Source organism: Staurois parvus, unplaced genomic scaffold, assembly GCF_062004578.1.
Source record: "Staurois parvus isolate SC_StPar_1 unplaced genomic scaffold, SC_StPar_1.0 ptg001192l, whole genome shotgun sequence".
Taxonomy (NCBI): domain Eukaryota; kingdom Metazoa; phylum Chordata; class Amphibia; order Anura; family Ranidae; genus Staurois; species Staurois parvus.
Window position 1 is genome coordinate 1,474,483 of NW_028318988.1, and position 15,810 is coordinate 1,490,292.

The 15,810-nt window shown below is 43.2% G+C and overlaps 1 protein-coding gene across 1 annotated transcript; it reads left to right on the plus strand.

Moving 5' to 3' along the window:
* The first annotated feature begins 596 nt into the window (after positions 1-596).
* Positions 597-1,547, plus strand: LOC149438380 (olfactory receptor 10H4-like). The gene has a single exon (XM_089659917.1). It carries the CDS (start codon positions 597-599, stop codon positions 1,545-1,547), a length of 951 nt encoding a protein of 316 aa, XP_089516043.1.
* Positions 1,548-15,810: the final 14,263 nt, after the last annotated feature.

Here is a 15,810-nt window from a genome sequence, read left to right on the forward strand (position 1 = left end):
ATATTAATTTGATTTATGTACTGTGAATGAGTGTGAAATGTATTGTTTTTTTGTTTGTTAATGTGAGGAGTAGGATAGAAATGTTGTTGTGAATTTATTTTTGACAATAAATGATATCTTATCTCTTAGGATTGTGTACGCTTGAGTCATCAATTACACCAAAGCAGCAAAAAGAGTAGAGATGTGTTTTATACCATTACTATGTAAAACTCAAAAGTATGGTTAGTTCAATTTTTTATTCAAAAGTTCTCCCTTCAAATTGTATTTCTCATTGGGAAAGCTTGTTAAATTTATCTGCTCTGCTTTATTCCATTTCTGACACTAATTAGTTAATTAGTCCATCAGCGGCCGCTGTAACAGCTGCGTTCCACTGGGAAGACTTGGATGCAATGACTGACTAGAAATACAGATTGTGAGTGAGGAGACAGCTTTGTAAAACCTATAAAAGCCCAAAAGGAATTTAGGAGAAAAGCAATGCGATGAGAGTCGCACCGATATCTACAGATCCTCTCTAAATTACATTTTTTATCTTATTGTATTCAGATTGAATAGAACATTTTAGGAATTGTGGATTTTGCAAGATATTAATCCAAGCCATGAACTCATCTCTGAAAAATGTCTCTGTAACCAACTTTGTTCTGGTGGGACTTATTGAGATTGAATCATTTCGACATGTATGTGCTGTTTTAGCTCTTGCCTTATTTTCAATCACATTGTTTCTGAGTTCTATGATTGTCTATGTAACCTGGACAGAGAAAAGCTTGCATGAGCCTATGTACATCTTAATATGCGTCTTAGTTATGAATGTGATGTTGGGGAATGCAGCATATCTCCCCAAGCTGGCCATTGACTTGTTGTCTGGATGCTCAACCATCTCACTCACGGGATGTCTCTGCCAATCCTTCTGTATCCAGCTTTATGCAAGTAATGAAATATTTACATTCACGGTAATGGCATACGATCGATATCTGGCTGTAGGCCACCCTCTGAGATACCACACTCTGATGACCAATGCTACAACTCAAACAATATCACTTGCCCTATATGTTTTCACTGTGGTGCTAGTACTTGTGGATACATTGTTGATGTTGAGGCTAACTTTTTGTGGGGTAAATATTAACAATGTCTTTTGTGAGATCCTGTCACTAATACCGCTTGCTTGTAATGATGTAACAGTTAATGTCATGTATGGAACAATTTTGACCGTGTCATTGGTGATTACCTGCTTACTTATAATAATGTACTCTTATATAAGAACAGTTGTCATCTGCCTGAAACTCTCTGCAGAATCCTCCCAGAAAGCTATACATACATTGATGACTCACATATTGGCCTTCTCCATTTATATTACCACCCTCTTGTTCATTGATTTCAGGTACAGTCTAAACACAGGTACTGTATCAATCAAAGCTGATATTATCATACCTTTGATTGGTACCAGCATAGCTACTTCTGTAAACCCTCTGATCTACGGGATAAGGACCAAAGCTCTCAGAGAAAAAATTGTATGCAACCTGCATAAAATTGTTGGCAAACCAAAAGAATAAAATTATTTTAATTTTTTTTTTCAGCAGAAATCTTACCATTGTAGAGATGTGTTTTTTTTCTAAACTTCTTTTCATCCTTTTGAGTACTGTCTGTGATACTTTTTTATTTGCACTAACATACAATTTTGAGGACAAGCTTTCGGGGAATGTCCCCTTCTTCAGGTCTAAGCAGTACTGAAACAAAGATTTAGTAGAATGTTGGAAGAGATGTAGGGGATAGAAAAAAAAAAAAACTGAGATAAGATACAGCAAAAGCAAAGTCTGGGGGGGGGGGGGGGACAACACTAGCAGAGGCAGTCATGCTTGAGCTAATAGCCATAAACCTGTTGGATAATGATTGAGGAATCCCATGTCCAAGTTCAGACCGTTATCTCTTGTGTCAAATAGAATTATCATTCTTAGTTCAAAAGTTTTTCTTTCCTGAATGGATTTGAAATTTCCTTTAACTTTTCAACTTTTTGTAGAAACAGTGAGCTGCAGTCCACCCTGTTGGAGTGTGCCTGTTAGTGTTCTCTATACATGGACTGTGCTATCTCATTCACTTGCTGCTTGAGCTTGTGTTAGAGAAGTTCCATTCTGTCATTATAGGTATTTATTTATTTCAGGTACTATATAGAGCCGTCAGTTTTTACACAGCGCTTAGCATATTGTACATTCACATCAGTCCCTAACCCTCAAGGGGCATACAAGGTCCCTAACTCACATTCATACATACACATACTAGGGCCAATTTAGAGAGGAGCTAATTCACCTACCAGCATGTCTTTGGAATGTGGGAGGAAACAGGAGTACCCGGAGGAAACCCACGCATGCACAGGGAGAACATGCAAACCAGACAGGTGGTGCCGTGGTTGGGATTCGAACCAATGACCCTAGTACTGCCATTCAGAAGTGCTAATCATTTAGCCACTGTGCTGCCCAGTTTAGTGCCAATCAGCAGGCATGCAAGGAATTATGAACTGGCTGGGAAGGTATTAAATATTTCAGACACTTCCTGGCAAATGGTCTTCTCTCCTAAGCTTCTACCTGGTGATGACGCTACAGTGAGAACTATCTTTCTCCCAATCCTGTGGGTCTAGGGATTGCCTCAAGGATTTCCTCTACTGGCTGCAAGGAATGTTCTCTTTTGGACCTAGAGGAAGTAAACTTCAACTGTCCTCCAAAATAGAGGTGGTGAGTGACTGGCTGAGTTGAAAGTGTAAATAACAAAGTAAACCCCTTGTCCACAGCTCACCTCTCTCTGCAACCCTTGTCCACAGCTCACCCCTCTCTCTGCAACCCTTATCCACGGCTCACCTCTCTCTCTGCACCCCTTGTCCACAGCTCACCTCTCTCTGCAACCCTTATCCACAGCTCACCCCTCTCTCTGCAACCCTTATCCACGGCTCACCTCTCTCTCTGCAACCCTTATCCACAGCTCACCCCTCTCTCTGCACCCCTTGTCCACGGCTCACCTCTCTCTCTGCACCCCTTACCCACAGCTCACCCTCTCTCCGCAACCCTTATCCACAGCTCATCCCTTTCTCTGCAACCCTTATCCACAGCTCACCCCTCTCTCTGCAACCCTTATCCACAGCTCACCCCTCTCTCTGCAACCCTTATCCACAGCTCAACCCTCTCTTTGTACCCCTTGTCCACAGCTCAGCCCTCTCTCTGCAACCCTTATCCACAGCTCACCCCTCTCTCTGCAACCCTTATCCACAGCTCACCCTCTCTCCGCAACCCTTATCCACAGCTCACCCCTCTCTCTGCAACCCTTATCCACAGCTCAACCCTCTCTTTGTACCCCTTGTCCACAGCTCAGCCCTCTCTCTGCAACCCTTATCCACAGCTCACCCCTCTCTCTGCAACCCTTATCCACAGCTCACCCCTCTCTCTGCAACCCTTATCCACAGCTCACCCCTCTCTCTGCAATCCTTATCCACAGCTCAGCCCTCTCTCTGCAACCCTTATCCACAGCTCACCCCTCTCTCTGCAACCCTTATCCACAGCTCACCCCTCTCTCTGCAACCCTTATCCACAGCTCACCCCTCTCTCTGCAACCCTTATCCACAGCTCATCCCTCTCTCTGCAACCCTTATCCACAGCTCACCTCTCTCTGCAACCCTTATCCACAGCTCACCTCTCTCTGCAACCCTTATCCACAGCTCACCTCTCTCTGCAACCCTTATCCACAGCTCACCTCTCTCTGCAACCCTTATCCACGGCTCACCTCTCTCTGCAACCCTTATCCACGGCTCACCTCTCTCTCTGCAACCCTTATCCACAGCTCACCTCTCTCTGCAACCCTTATCCACGGCTCACCTCTCTCTCTGCAACCCTTATCCACAGCTCACCTCTCTCTGCAACCCTTATCCACAGCTCACCTCTCTCTGCAACCCTTATCCACAGCTCACCTCTCTCTCTGCAACCCTTATCCACAGCTCACCTCTCTCTGCAACCCTTATCCACAGCTCACCCCTCTCTCTGCAACCCTTATCCACAGCTCACCTCTCTCTGCAACCCTTATCCACAGCTCACCTCTCTCTTTGCAACCCTTTTTCCACAGCTCACCTCTGTAACCCTTGTCAACAGCTCACTTATGCACTCCACCATCCACAGCTCAACTCTCCTCCCAGCTCTCACATCTGCACAACACCCTTAACCACTTGAACCCCAGACTGATTCTGACATTGCTTTCATGCATGTAAAATGCTGAATTTTGTGCTATAAAGTAACTTAGAACCCCCAAACATATATGTTTAAGTAGAAGCCCTAGATAATAAAATAGTGGGTGCTGCAATTTTTTATGTCACACAATATGTGTGCAGAGGTTTTTCAAACGCAAAATTTTCAGAAAAAAGAGACTTTAACAAACGTTTGTGAACACAAACACAATATAGTACCAAATTTTTGGTAAAATATAAAAGATGATGTCCATAGAATGGTGACAAACTAAGGTACATACATTTTTCATAGGTGACACTTTAAAAGTTACAGTTTACAAGTTATCAGTTTAGAGTTATACAGGAGGTCTGGCACTAGAATTATTGTTCTCATTCTGATATTTGCTGTGATACCTCACATGTGTTTACATATGTGTGAGGGACCTACATATGCATTAGACTTTGCGCATAAGCACAGGGGGTTAGGGGCTCTTGAAATTTTTTTTAATATTTTAACATTACATACAGTGTATCTTTAAATTTTTTCTTGAATCATCTTTATTGCTATCACAAGGGATGAACAACATCCCTTGCGATAGCATGAGCTATGACTAGTCCTTTTTTGGAGTGATCTGTAGTCTATTGAACTCCTATGATCTCCATGTATAATACAGAAGGGGGGATATGATTTCCATGTATGATCTCCATAAGAGGGGATATAATCACCATGTATAATACAGAAGGGGGGATATGATCTCCATGTATAATACATAAGGGGGATATGATCTCCATGTATAATACATAAGGGGGGATATGATCTCCATGTATAATACATAAGGGGGATATGATCTCCATGTATAATACATAAGGGGGGATATGATCTCCATGTATAATACATAAGGGGGATATAATCACCATGTATAATACAGAAGGGGGGATATGATCTCCATGTATAATACATAAGGGGGATATGATCTCCATGTATAATACATAAGGGGGGATATGATCTCCATGTAGAATACATAAGGGGGATATGATCTCCATGTATAATACATAAGGGGGGATATGATCACCATGTATAATACATAAGGGGGGATATAATCACCATGTATAATACAGAAGGGGGGATATGATCACCATGTATAATACATAAGGGGGGATATGCTCTCCATGTATAATACATAAGGGGGGATATGATCTCCATGTATAATACAGAAGGGGGGATATGATCTCCATGTATAATACAGAAGGGGGGATATGATCTCCATGTATAATACATAAGGGGGGATATGATCACCATGTATAATACATAAGGGGGGATATGATCTCCATGTATAATACATAAGGGGGATATGATCTCCATGTATAATACATAAGGGGGGATATGATCACCATGTATAATACATAAGGGGGATATGATCTCCATGTATAATACATAAGGGAGATATGATCTCCATGTATAATACATAAGGGGGGATATGATCTCCATGTATAATTCAGAAGGAGGGATATGATCTCCATGTATAATACATAAGGGGGGATATTATTATTATTATTACTACAAGTTTATATAGCGCCAAAGGGTTTGCTCAGCGCTGTACAATAGAGGGGGGACAATACATGGCACAGTACAACAACAACAAACAACGTACGAGGGGTAAGAGGGCCCTACTCTTTCGAGCTTACAATCTAGGAGGGAGGGGGTAAAGGTACAGTAGGAAGTGGCTGAGGGGAATGAAGTGGTGGGAGGAATGAGGGAGGATGGCCGTTAGGTGAGGGTGGGGTAGGCTTCCCTGAAGAGATGGGTTTTGAGGGAGTGCCTGAATGTGAAGAGGGAAGGCGACAGTCTGATGGATTGGGGCAGTGAGTTCCAGAGGATAGGGGAGGACCTGGAGAAGTCCTGCAGTCGTGCATAGGAGGAGGAGACCAGGGAGCAGGATAGAAGGAGGTCCTGTGAGGAGCGAAGGGTACGGGTAGGGCGGTACTTGGGGATCAGGTTGGTGAGGTAGTCAGGGGCAGTGTTGTGAACGGCTTTGTAGGTCAGGGTTAGGAGTTTAAATTTGATGCGTTGGGCAATCGGGAGCCAGTGGAGGGAGAGGCAGAGGGGGGTGGCAGAGGTGGAGCGGGTGGTGAGGTGGATGAGTCTAGCCGCTGAGTTCAGGATGGTCTGGAGCGGGGAGAGCCTGCACTTGGGTAGGCCGGTGAGAAGAGAATTACAGTAGTCAAGGCGTGAGATGATGAGGGAGTGTACTAGAAGTTTGGTGGTGTCAAGGGTGAGGAAGGTACGTATCTTGGCAATGTTGCGAAGATGGAGCCTGCATGTGTTTGTGAGTGATTTGACATGCGGTTGGAAGGAGAGGTTCAAGTCAAGAATGACGCCAAGGACTTTGGCTTGCGGGGCGGGAGTGATAGTGGAGTTGTTGGTGATGATGGATAGGATGGGGGGGGGGGGGGGGTGCTGGCAGGGGGAAAGACGAGGAGCTCGGTTTTGGAGAGGTTGAGCTTGAGGAAATGTAGCGACATCCAGTCTGAGATGTCATTTAGGAGGTGAGTGATGCGGGCGGAGATAGTGGGGGTGAGGAGAGGGGTGGAGAGGTAGATTTGGGTGTCGTCAGCGTAGAGGTGATAGTTGAAGCCGTGAGAGTGTATGAGTTGCCCAGGGAGGAGGTGTAGATGGAGAAGAGAAGGGGTCCAAGGACAGAGCCTTGGGGGACCCCAACAGAGAGGGGGAGGGAGGGGGAGTTGGCACCATTGTAGGTGACACTGAAGGAGGGTCGGGATAGGTAGGATGAGAACCAAGAGAGAGCAGTATCTCTGATGCCAAGGGAGAGTAGTTTATTAAGGAGGAGGGGGTGGTCAACTGTGTCGAAGGCCGCAGAGAGGTCCAGGAGAAGGAGGACAGAGTAGTCGCCCTTGGCTTTGGCGTTTAGTAGGTCGTTAGTGATTTTGAGGAGGGCAGTTTCAGTGGAGTGTAGGGGACGGAAGCCGGACTGTAGAGGGTCAAGGAGGTTATTGTCTGTAAGGTGGGAGCTTAGGCGATCGTAGACTATGCGTTCAAGGAGCTTGGAGGTGAGTGGCAGCAGGGAGATGGGTCTGAGGTTGTTGGGGTCCGTGGGATCCAGGGAGGGCTTTTTGAGGATGGGGGTGATATGCGCGTGCTTTAGGGGGGAGGGGAATACGCCAGTAGAGAGGGAGAGATTGAAGATGTGGGTGAGGGAGCGGATGAGGGAGGCGGGGGGTGACCGGAGGAGTTGAGAGGGGATAGGGTCCAGGGGGCAGGTAGTGAGGCGGGCTTCTGAGAGGACTTTGGCGACTTCCTCAGTAGTGACAGGGCTGAGGGAGTGCAGTGCGGGGGGGGTTATGGTGGGCGGGGCATTGGGAGAGGTGGGGGGCAGTGCGGTTGTGAGGGCAGAGGAGGGGGGAGATGAGGGGGTGACGGGGGTGAGGAGGCTAGGTGGGGAGGTAGATTGCAAGTTGACGATGTCCTTACGGATAGCGTCAATCTTGTTGTGGAAATGGGTGGCAATCTCGTGGGCGGTGAGAGAGGTACTGAGTGGAGGAGGGGGGGAGAGAGCAGGGAGTTGAAGGTGGAGAAGAGTCGGCGAGGGCAGGAGGAGAGGGTGTTTATTAGGTTAACAAAGTAGGCCTGCTTGGCGGCGTGGAGGGAGGAGGTGTAGATGAGAAATGCAGATTTGTAGAGGGAGAAAGTATGAGGGGACCTGGTTTTGCGATATGATCTCCATGTATAATACATAAGGGGGGATATGATCTCCATGTATAATATATAAGGGGGGATATGATCACCATGTATAATACATAAGGGGGGGATATGATCTCCATGTATAATACATAAGGGGGGGATATGATCCCCATGTATAATACATAAGGGGGGATATGATCACCATGTATAATACATAAGGGGGGATATGATCTCCATGTATAATACATAAGGGGGGATATGATCTCCATGTATAATACATAAGGGGGGATATGATCTCCATGTATAATACATAAGGGGGGATATGATCTCCATGTATAATACATAAGGGGGGATATGATCTCCATGTATAATACATAAGGGGGATATGATCTCCATGTATAATACATAAGGGGGGATATGATCTCCATGTATAATACATAAGGGGGATATGATCTCCATGTATAATACATAAGGGGGGATATGATCTCCATGTATAATACATAAGGGGGATATGATCTCCATGTATAATACATAAGGGAGGGATATGATCTCCATGTATAATATATAAGGGGGGATATGATCACCATGTATAATACATAAGGGGGGATATGATCTCCATGTATAATACATAAGGGGGGATATGATCTCCATGTATAATACATAAGGGGGATATGATCTCCATGTATAAATACATCAGTGGTTCATATAGTGAACTCGGTGTAGAGCTATTCACCCTGAGGTCATCACAGAGGACAAGGGGGTACTCGTCTGGAGGAAAATAAATTTAATCTCCAAATATGGAAATGTGTCTTCAAGTAAGAGCTATGAAAATGTGGAATAGACTCAAGAGTTGGTTCTGGCCAGCTCAGTGGATTTCTTTAAAAAAGGTCTGGATTGTTTCTTGGATACACAGAATATAACTGGATATAACATTTATAGGTAAAGTTGATCCAGGGAATATCCAATTGCCTCTCGGGGGATCAGGAAGGTTTTTTTTCCTTGCAGGAGCAAATTCGATCATGCTTTGCTGGGTTTTTTGCTTTCCTCTGGATCAATTGTGGGTGTAGGATTATAACTTTTATTTTTATGGTTGAACTGGATGAACTTTTGTCTTTTTTCAGCCAGACTAACTATGTAACTATGTAATTAACAGAGGTCAATTCAGGAGGAATGCAGAAATGTGGTAAAAAAAACAGGACAGTGCCAGTTCAGGCAGCAGGCAGAGAAAATATGCAAATGTTTGAAACACATGACATCAGATGCAGGGAAATGGGAAGTAGTTACATGAGAAATATCTTCACCATACATTCAATAATATCATATTGAGGTATGGTAGCAATGGAAGCCGTCCCCTATACAGAGATCTGGAGGATATGGGGACAATAGTATCAAGTGTCACATCTAATTCTGTTACTGTGCCTAACAGGGGCGGACTGACCATTTGGAAATCCGGGCACTGCCCGAGGGCCTGGGGTCAGTAGGGGGCCCCATGAGATGCCCCTGGTACCTTTTTCATAGGCTTTTTTGAGTTTGGGCAAGGACACAGGGGCCCCATGATCCCCTATTGCCCGGGGGCCCCATGAGTTGTCAGTCCACCCCTGGTGCCTAAACAGTATTTTGGGGGATTTGAGACCTGTTTGTGTGAGAGGAATAACAATCAAGGAAGTGGCTTTCATACAGCCTGCCCACTGCATCAGATTAAAGGTGTTCAGGTTCAGGGCCTTCATGATACTGTATATTAGGGCTGTTACAATCCTCACTTGATAGTGTAAGGAAGGTTACAGGTCTTTCTGTGGACTTATGATAGATGATGTAGCAGTTATACAGAACCAATTGGAAATTTATATGACCACTTTTTTTGTACCAATGGATTGATCTTCTGGCGGCAGTAACATTTGGTCATTATAATCCACACCTGATTGTAGTTGTATATACAGTATAATTCATTTTAGAGGAGACAAGCTTCTAGGACTCACCATGGAGGTTTTTACATTTTAGATTTCTATTAGGATAGCATGATACTAACATTTATAGGTAAAGTTGATCTACGGAATATCTGTTTGTCCCTTTTGGTCTTTCTGGAGCATATATGTTTATGATAGCCACTGTTCCTACTCCACTGGAAGGTTGATGGTTGTTTTCCCAGATAATGAGCTTTAATTACCCTCCCTGTTAATGTGAATATTTTGGAATAAATATTATCGTCATCTAGTTTATGAGGCACTTCTAGCCTTGATTTATTTGTGATACATCGGTCCCGCAGGGGAGGATGTGGATTTTTTTTGTGGCGTGGGGATGCTTTGGTACTGTCAGCTTTCACTGGGTGTCCCACGTTTGCTTTGCCTCCTTTCTCCCTCCTGTCCCCCCTCCTCTTTTTGGGTGTCTCCTATGTCTTTCCTTTTCATCCTTGATAGTGAGGTGTTGATTATCATGTAACAAACCTACATTAATTGCACTAATTTTGATTATTGTTATTGTTCTAGAATATTTATGTATAAATTAGCTCCTAAAGAAATGGACTTTGTCCAAGAAACACAATTTCTTTGCACAATACTTCTTCATTATGTTGCCGAAAGTATTAGGATGCCTACCTTTACACGCAAATGAACTTTAATGGCCCCCCAGTCTTAGTCCGTAGGGTTCAATATTGAGTTGCCCCCGCCCTTTTCAGCTATAACAGCTTCAACTCTTCTGGGAAGGCCGTCCACAAGGTTTAGGATTGTGCCTATGGGAATGTTTGACCATTCTTCCAGAAGCGCATTTGTCAGGTCAGGTGCTGATGTCGGAGGAGAAGGCCTGGCTTGCAGTCTCTGCTCTAATTCATTCCACAGTTGTTCTATCTCCACTGCTTTAGAGTCCAGTGACAGCGTGCTTTAAGCCACTGGATCCGACACTTTGTATTTCCCTTGGTGATGTAAGCCTTGGATGCAGCTGCTCAGCCATGGAAACCCATTCCAAGAATCTCTCTACACACTGTTTTTGTGCTAATCTGAAGGCCACATGAAGTTTGGAGGTCTCTAGCTATTGACTTTTCAGACAGTTTGCGACTTTGGCGCACTGTGCGCTTCAGCATGCGCTGACCCTGATTTGTCATGTTACGTGGCCTACCACTTCATGGCTGAGTTGCTGTTTTTCCCAGTTGCTTTCACTTTGTTATAATACCACTAACAATTGATACTTGAATTCACTGAGCTCCTGAGAGCGACCCATTCTTTCACAAATGTTTGTAGAAGCAGTCTGCATGCCTAGGGGCTTGATTTTATACACCTGTGGCCATGGAGGGGATTGCAACACCTGAATCCAATGATTTGGAGGGCTGGCCCAATACTTTTGGCAATATAGTGTATCATATAGGTGAAATATTCTTTTACTGTATAAAGCTGTTGCAAAATTTTAAGATGTAATGGATGTTATATGTATTTCAGTTAAATACCTTCTTTTTTATATATGGATGAAATAAAAATGTATTTTATGAACAATGGTGTGCCTCAAAAGTCCCATCTGGTTACTCTTTTGACACTGTGTATACAAGCTGGGTTTTGGGTCAGACCATGCCTTGGATTTCCATTGAGGTATTTTCATGGATGGAGGAAAGAACATACACATCCCATTTAAACTTCCATTTAAGGGAGGAAATTTCTTCATTCTGCAAATTAGCTGATTCCCCCTTTTCAGTTTTGCGGAAGCCTTTGCAGGCTCACTTATATCGAAGGTTCCCCGCTGTCTGGGACTGACAGAATTAGTTCTTTGTCTCTGTTTTTATTTTGTTTGGTTTGTGAGTATGCACTTATATGCATTTTAGTAATTTTTTTTTTACCACGGTAATGCTCGAGGAGAGTGTACCCTTTCTTTGCTTTCTTTTGTCAGTATCAAGATGTCCCGATCCTCAAGGGCTGCACCTCAGAGAATGACAGATTCTGTGCTCCCATATAGCATGAAGATTTTAACGTTGGTTTAGTTTATCTTGATATATATAATTATATAATATTAATTTACAGTATGTTAAATTTTTTCTTCTTGGGGATGAAGTTTACAATATTTTTCCCGCAGCTGTTTGGTTAGGTTTTTTTAACAATTGGCCAGTTATAATTTTACAAGTTAGAAAGTATAGTTTTCAGTAAAGATTAAATATTCCATCTATGTGTCAAGTGGCGTGTTGGGTCTCTTATATACATGATTATCTCAGGGATATGTATAGAGGTCGAGCCTTGGTCTGGTTCTTGTTTTGCTTTCTCTTTCATTATATTGTACCACAGGCTAAAGTTTTTTGTAAAGGTGGAGCGAAAGAGGCAGGCTGGTGTAGACGTTGTAGAGGTGGTACCCCTTATGAAAAAATGGTGAGACATGGTTTCACACAATTTTTCCCAAACCCAGAAGTGATACTGCATTTGTACCCTGTGGCCCTCTTATAAAGTTTGTATAATTTCACGTATCTGGCCCGTATACTTGGGATATGTTTTATGATGCCCAGCCTGCCGATAAAATGGATGAGGGGCTCATCAACACAGATATGTTTGTCAGAACTATGCATTTCAGAAAATTTTGGGATAAAATTATTATTTTTTTTTTCCCAAAAATTTTTTTATTGAAATATGAAAGTCATATCAAGTCATATACAGATACGGATTGCAGTCCGCACATATACATCTTGCATGTTCTCCCGTAACGCAGATGGGTCCTAAGACATTTGTTTAAAGTGTGGATCATCTTGAGACAAAGTACCACAGTATAACAGATGCATAATATAAAACAGTAGAAATAATGATTGTAGTAAGTGAATTAGATAAGTATGATGGACACTAATCCACTGTGTAGGGAGTTCTCAGATAACAGGACCATGAAGCGTAAGGCAGAAGTACCATCTGAAGGCATGTATGTCCTATGTATCCGTATCCGGAAAATGTAGGTTAGTTTTGTAAATAACAGTCACACCTGTACATGTATGGATGCTCTGTTCCTTATGAAGTATATGATTAGTTAGAATATGAAAAAGGTGTGAGAGAAAGAAAGAAAAGAAAAGAAAAGAAAAGAAAAGAGAAGGGTGCGTACATTGAAGAGAAATATGAAAAGTAACATCATAATGGGGCGGGGGGAGAGCACGAAAGAAAAATATATAGAGAAGAAGAAAAAAAAAAGGGGGGGGGAGGGGGTCCATGATTAAATAAGTGCAACTAAACCAGTCACATCAATAGACAACAGCCAAACTGACAAAGATTCTATCTTTAATTTAGGATACAGTCCGGTTAGACTCCATCTATGGAGCTATTCCTGAGGTGAAAGCTTTAAAAGCTTTCCGTGCCTCCAAATCTCTTCTCAATCATTCATTCATTAAACGGCGATAAAGATTAGTAGTTTGGAAGTGAGTCCAACAAGCCCAAGTCTTCCTGAATCTCTCGGGGTGTTCCTTTGCCACTGAAATCAGCTCCTCCATCTCCGCAATCCTGATGATCCTAAGAAGCCACTCTCGTAAGGTGGGAACATAGTCTGATCGCCAATGGACAGGAATACACTGCTTTGCCGCGTTTATCATATGTAAGGCAAGCGACTTACGATAAGTCCTAAAAGGAAGTGAAGAGTGATGGAGTAAAAATTGTGCGGGGGTAAAGTCTAGGGTGTACGTAGTTACTTGTGTGATTATGTCCAGAACTTTTCTCCAGAAGAGCTGTAGCAGCGGACAGTCCCACCATATATGTAGGAGTGTACCTGTTGCCCGGTGACATCTCCAGCATAAATCCGAAATAAAATTATTGATCACTGGCTTAATTTTTTTCTTTTTAATTTTTAATTTTTATTAAGGGCCAAAGCCCAGATTTTTCAACAGAACACATTTCAACAATAACACATTGTGTAAAATCGTTGCAGTGACAGAAATCTATTACTAGTAGAGATGAGCGAATTTTTCAAAAATTTGATTCGGCTGATTCGGCGAATTCCAGTATGAAATTCGATTTGATGCGAATTAATTCGCTACGAAGTTAACTTATAAAAAGGGTTTCTAGGCTTCAGAGAGCCTTTAAATTAGTGCAGAACACTGTACCTTTAATTTAAATGCCCTTGGAGATGAGGAAGGAGAAGGAGAAGGAGAAGGATGAGAAGAAGGAGAAGGATGAGAAGAAGGAGAAGGATGAGAAGAAGGAGAAGGAGAAGGATGAGAAGAAGGAGAAGGATGAGAAGAAGGAGAAGGATGAGAAGAAGGAGAAGGAGAAGGATGAGAAGAAGGAGAAGGAAAAGGATGAGAAGAAGGAGAAGGAGAAGGATGAGAAGAAGGAGAAGGAGAAGGATGAGAAGAAGGAGAAGGAGAAGGATGAGAAGAAGGAGAAGGAGAAGGATGAGAAGAAGGAGAAGGAGAAGGATGAGAAGAAGGAGAAGGATGAGAAGAAGGAGAAGGAGAAGGAGGAGAAGGAGAAGGATGAGAAGAAGGAGAAGGAAAAGGATGAGAAGAAGGAGAAGGAGAAGGATGAGAAGAAGGAGAAGGAGAAGGATGAGAAGAAGGAGAAGGATGAGAAGAAGGAGAAGGATGAGAAGAAGGAGAAGGATGAGAAGAAGGAGAAGGATGAGAAGAAGGAGAAGGATGAGAAGAAGGAGAAGGATGAGAAAAAGGAGAAGGAGAAGGATGAGAAGAAGGAGAAGGATGAGAAGAAGGAGAAGGATGAGAAGAAGGATGAGAAGAAGGAGAAGGATGAGAAGAAGGATGAGAAGAAGGAGAAGGATGAGAAGAAGGATGAGAAGAAGGAGAAGGATGAGGAGAAGGATGAGAAGAAGGAGAAGGATGAGGAGAAGGATGAGAAGAAGGAGAAGGATGAGAAGAAGGAGAAGGATGAGAAGAAGGAGAAGGATGAGAAGAAGGAGAAGGATGAGAAGAAGGAGAAGGATGAGAAGAAGGAGAAGAAGGATGAGAAGAAGGACAGTTCTGTGACAGTTTCTGTCTATTTCTGACAGTTCTGTGACATTCACTCCATACAGCGGTTTCAACCGCTGTATGGAGGGAATGTCCCAGAACTGTCAGAAATAGTCTATTTCTGACAGTTCTGGGACATTCCCTCCATACAGCGGTTGAAACATTGTATCTATTTGTTTCCATAAATGGATCCATTTATGGAAACAAATAGATACAATGTTTCAACCGCTGTATGGAGGGAATATCCCAGAACTGTCATAAATAGTCTATTTCTGACAGTTCTGGGACATTCCCTCCATACAGCGGTTGAAACATTGTATCTATTTGTTTCCATAAATGGATCCATTTATGGAAACAAATAGATACAATGTTTCAACCGCTGTATGGAGGGAATGTCCCAGAACTGTCAGAAATAGTCTATTTCTGACAGTTCTGGGACATTCACTCCATACAGCGGTTTCAACCGCTGTATGGAGGGAATGTCCCAGAACTGTCAGAAATAGTCTATTTCTGACAGTTCTGGGACATTCACTCCATACAGCGGTTTCAACCGCTGTATGGAGGGAATGTCACAAAACTGTCATAAATAGTCTATTTCTGACAGTTCTGGGACATTCCCTCGATACAGCGGTTGAAACTGTCAGGGCTCCCAGGTATGACCAGAGGTGTGTGACTGATGCAGGGAAACGCAGACTTCAGATATGTGATAAACAATACAATTTATTAACACTAACAATACAAACATAAATGCAGTGCAATACTAAAACATAACACAGTGCAAACAAACCAAACCAACCACCCACAGATAACAGTATATACAAGCAAGCGTCGTCAGGCAGGCCGGGTCAATATCAATGGGCAGGTAGGTACAGGGGGAGCAAGCAGAGAATGGTCGGGGTCAGAGGCCAGGTTCAGCAGGTAGCAAGCAGCGTAGTACAGAGGGTCAGACAGAAGGATGGTCAGGGTCACAAGCCAGGATCAGAGCAGGAGAAGTCAGCAAAGGAACAGAAACAGGATGCA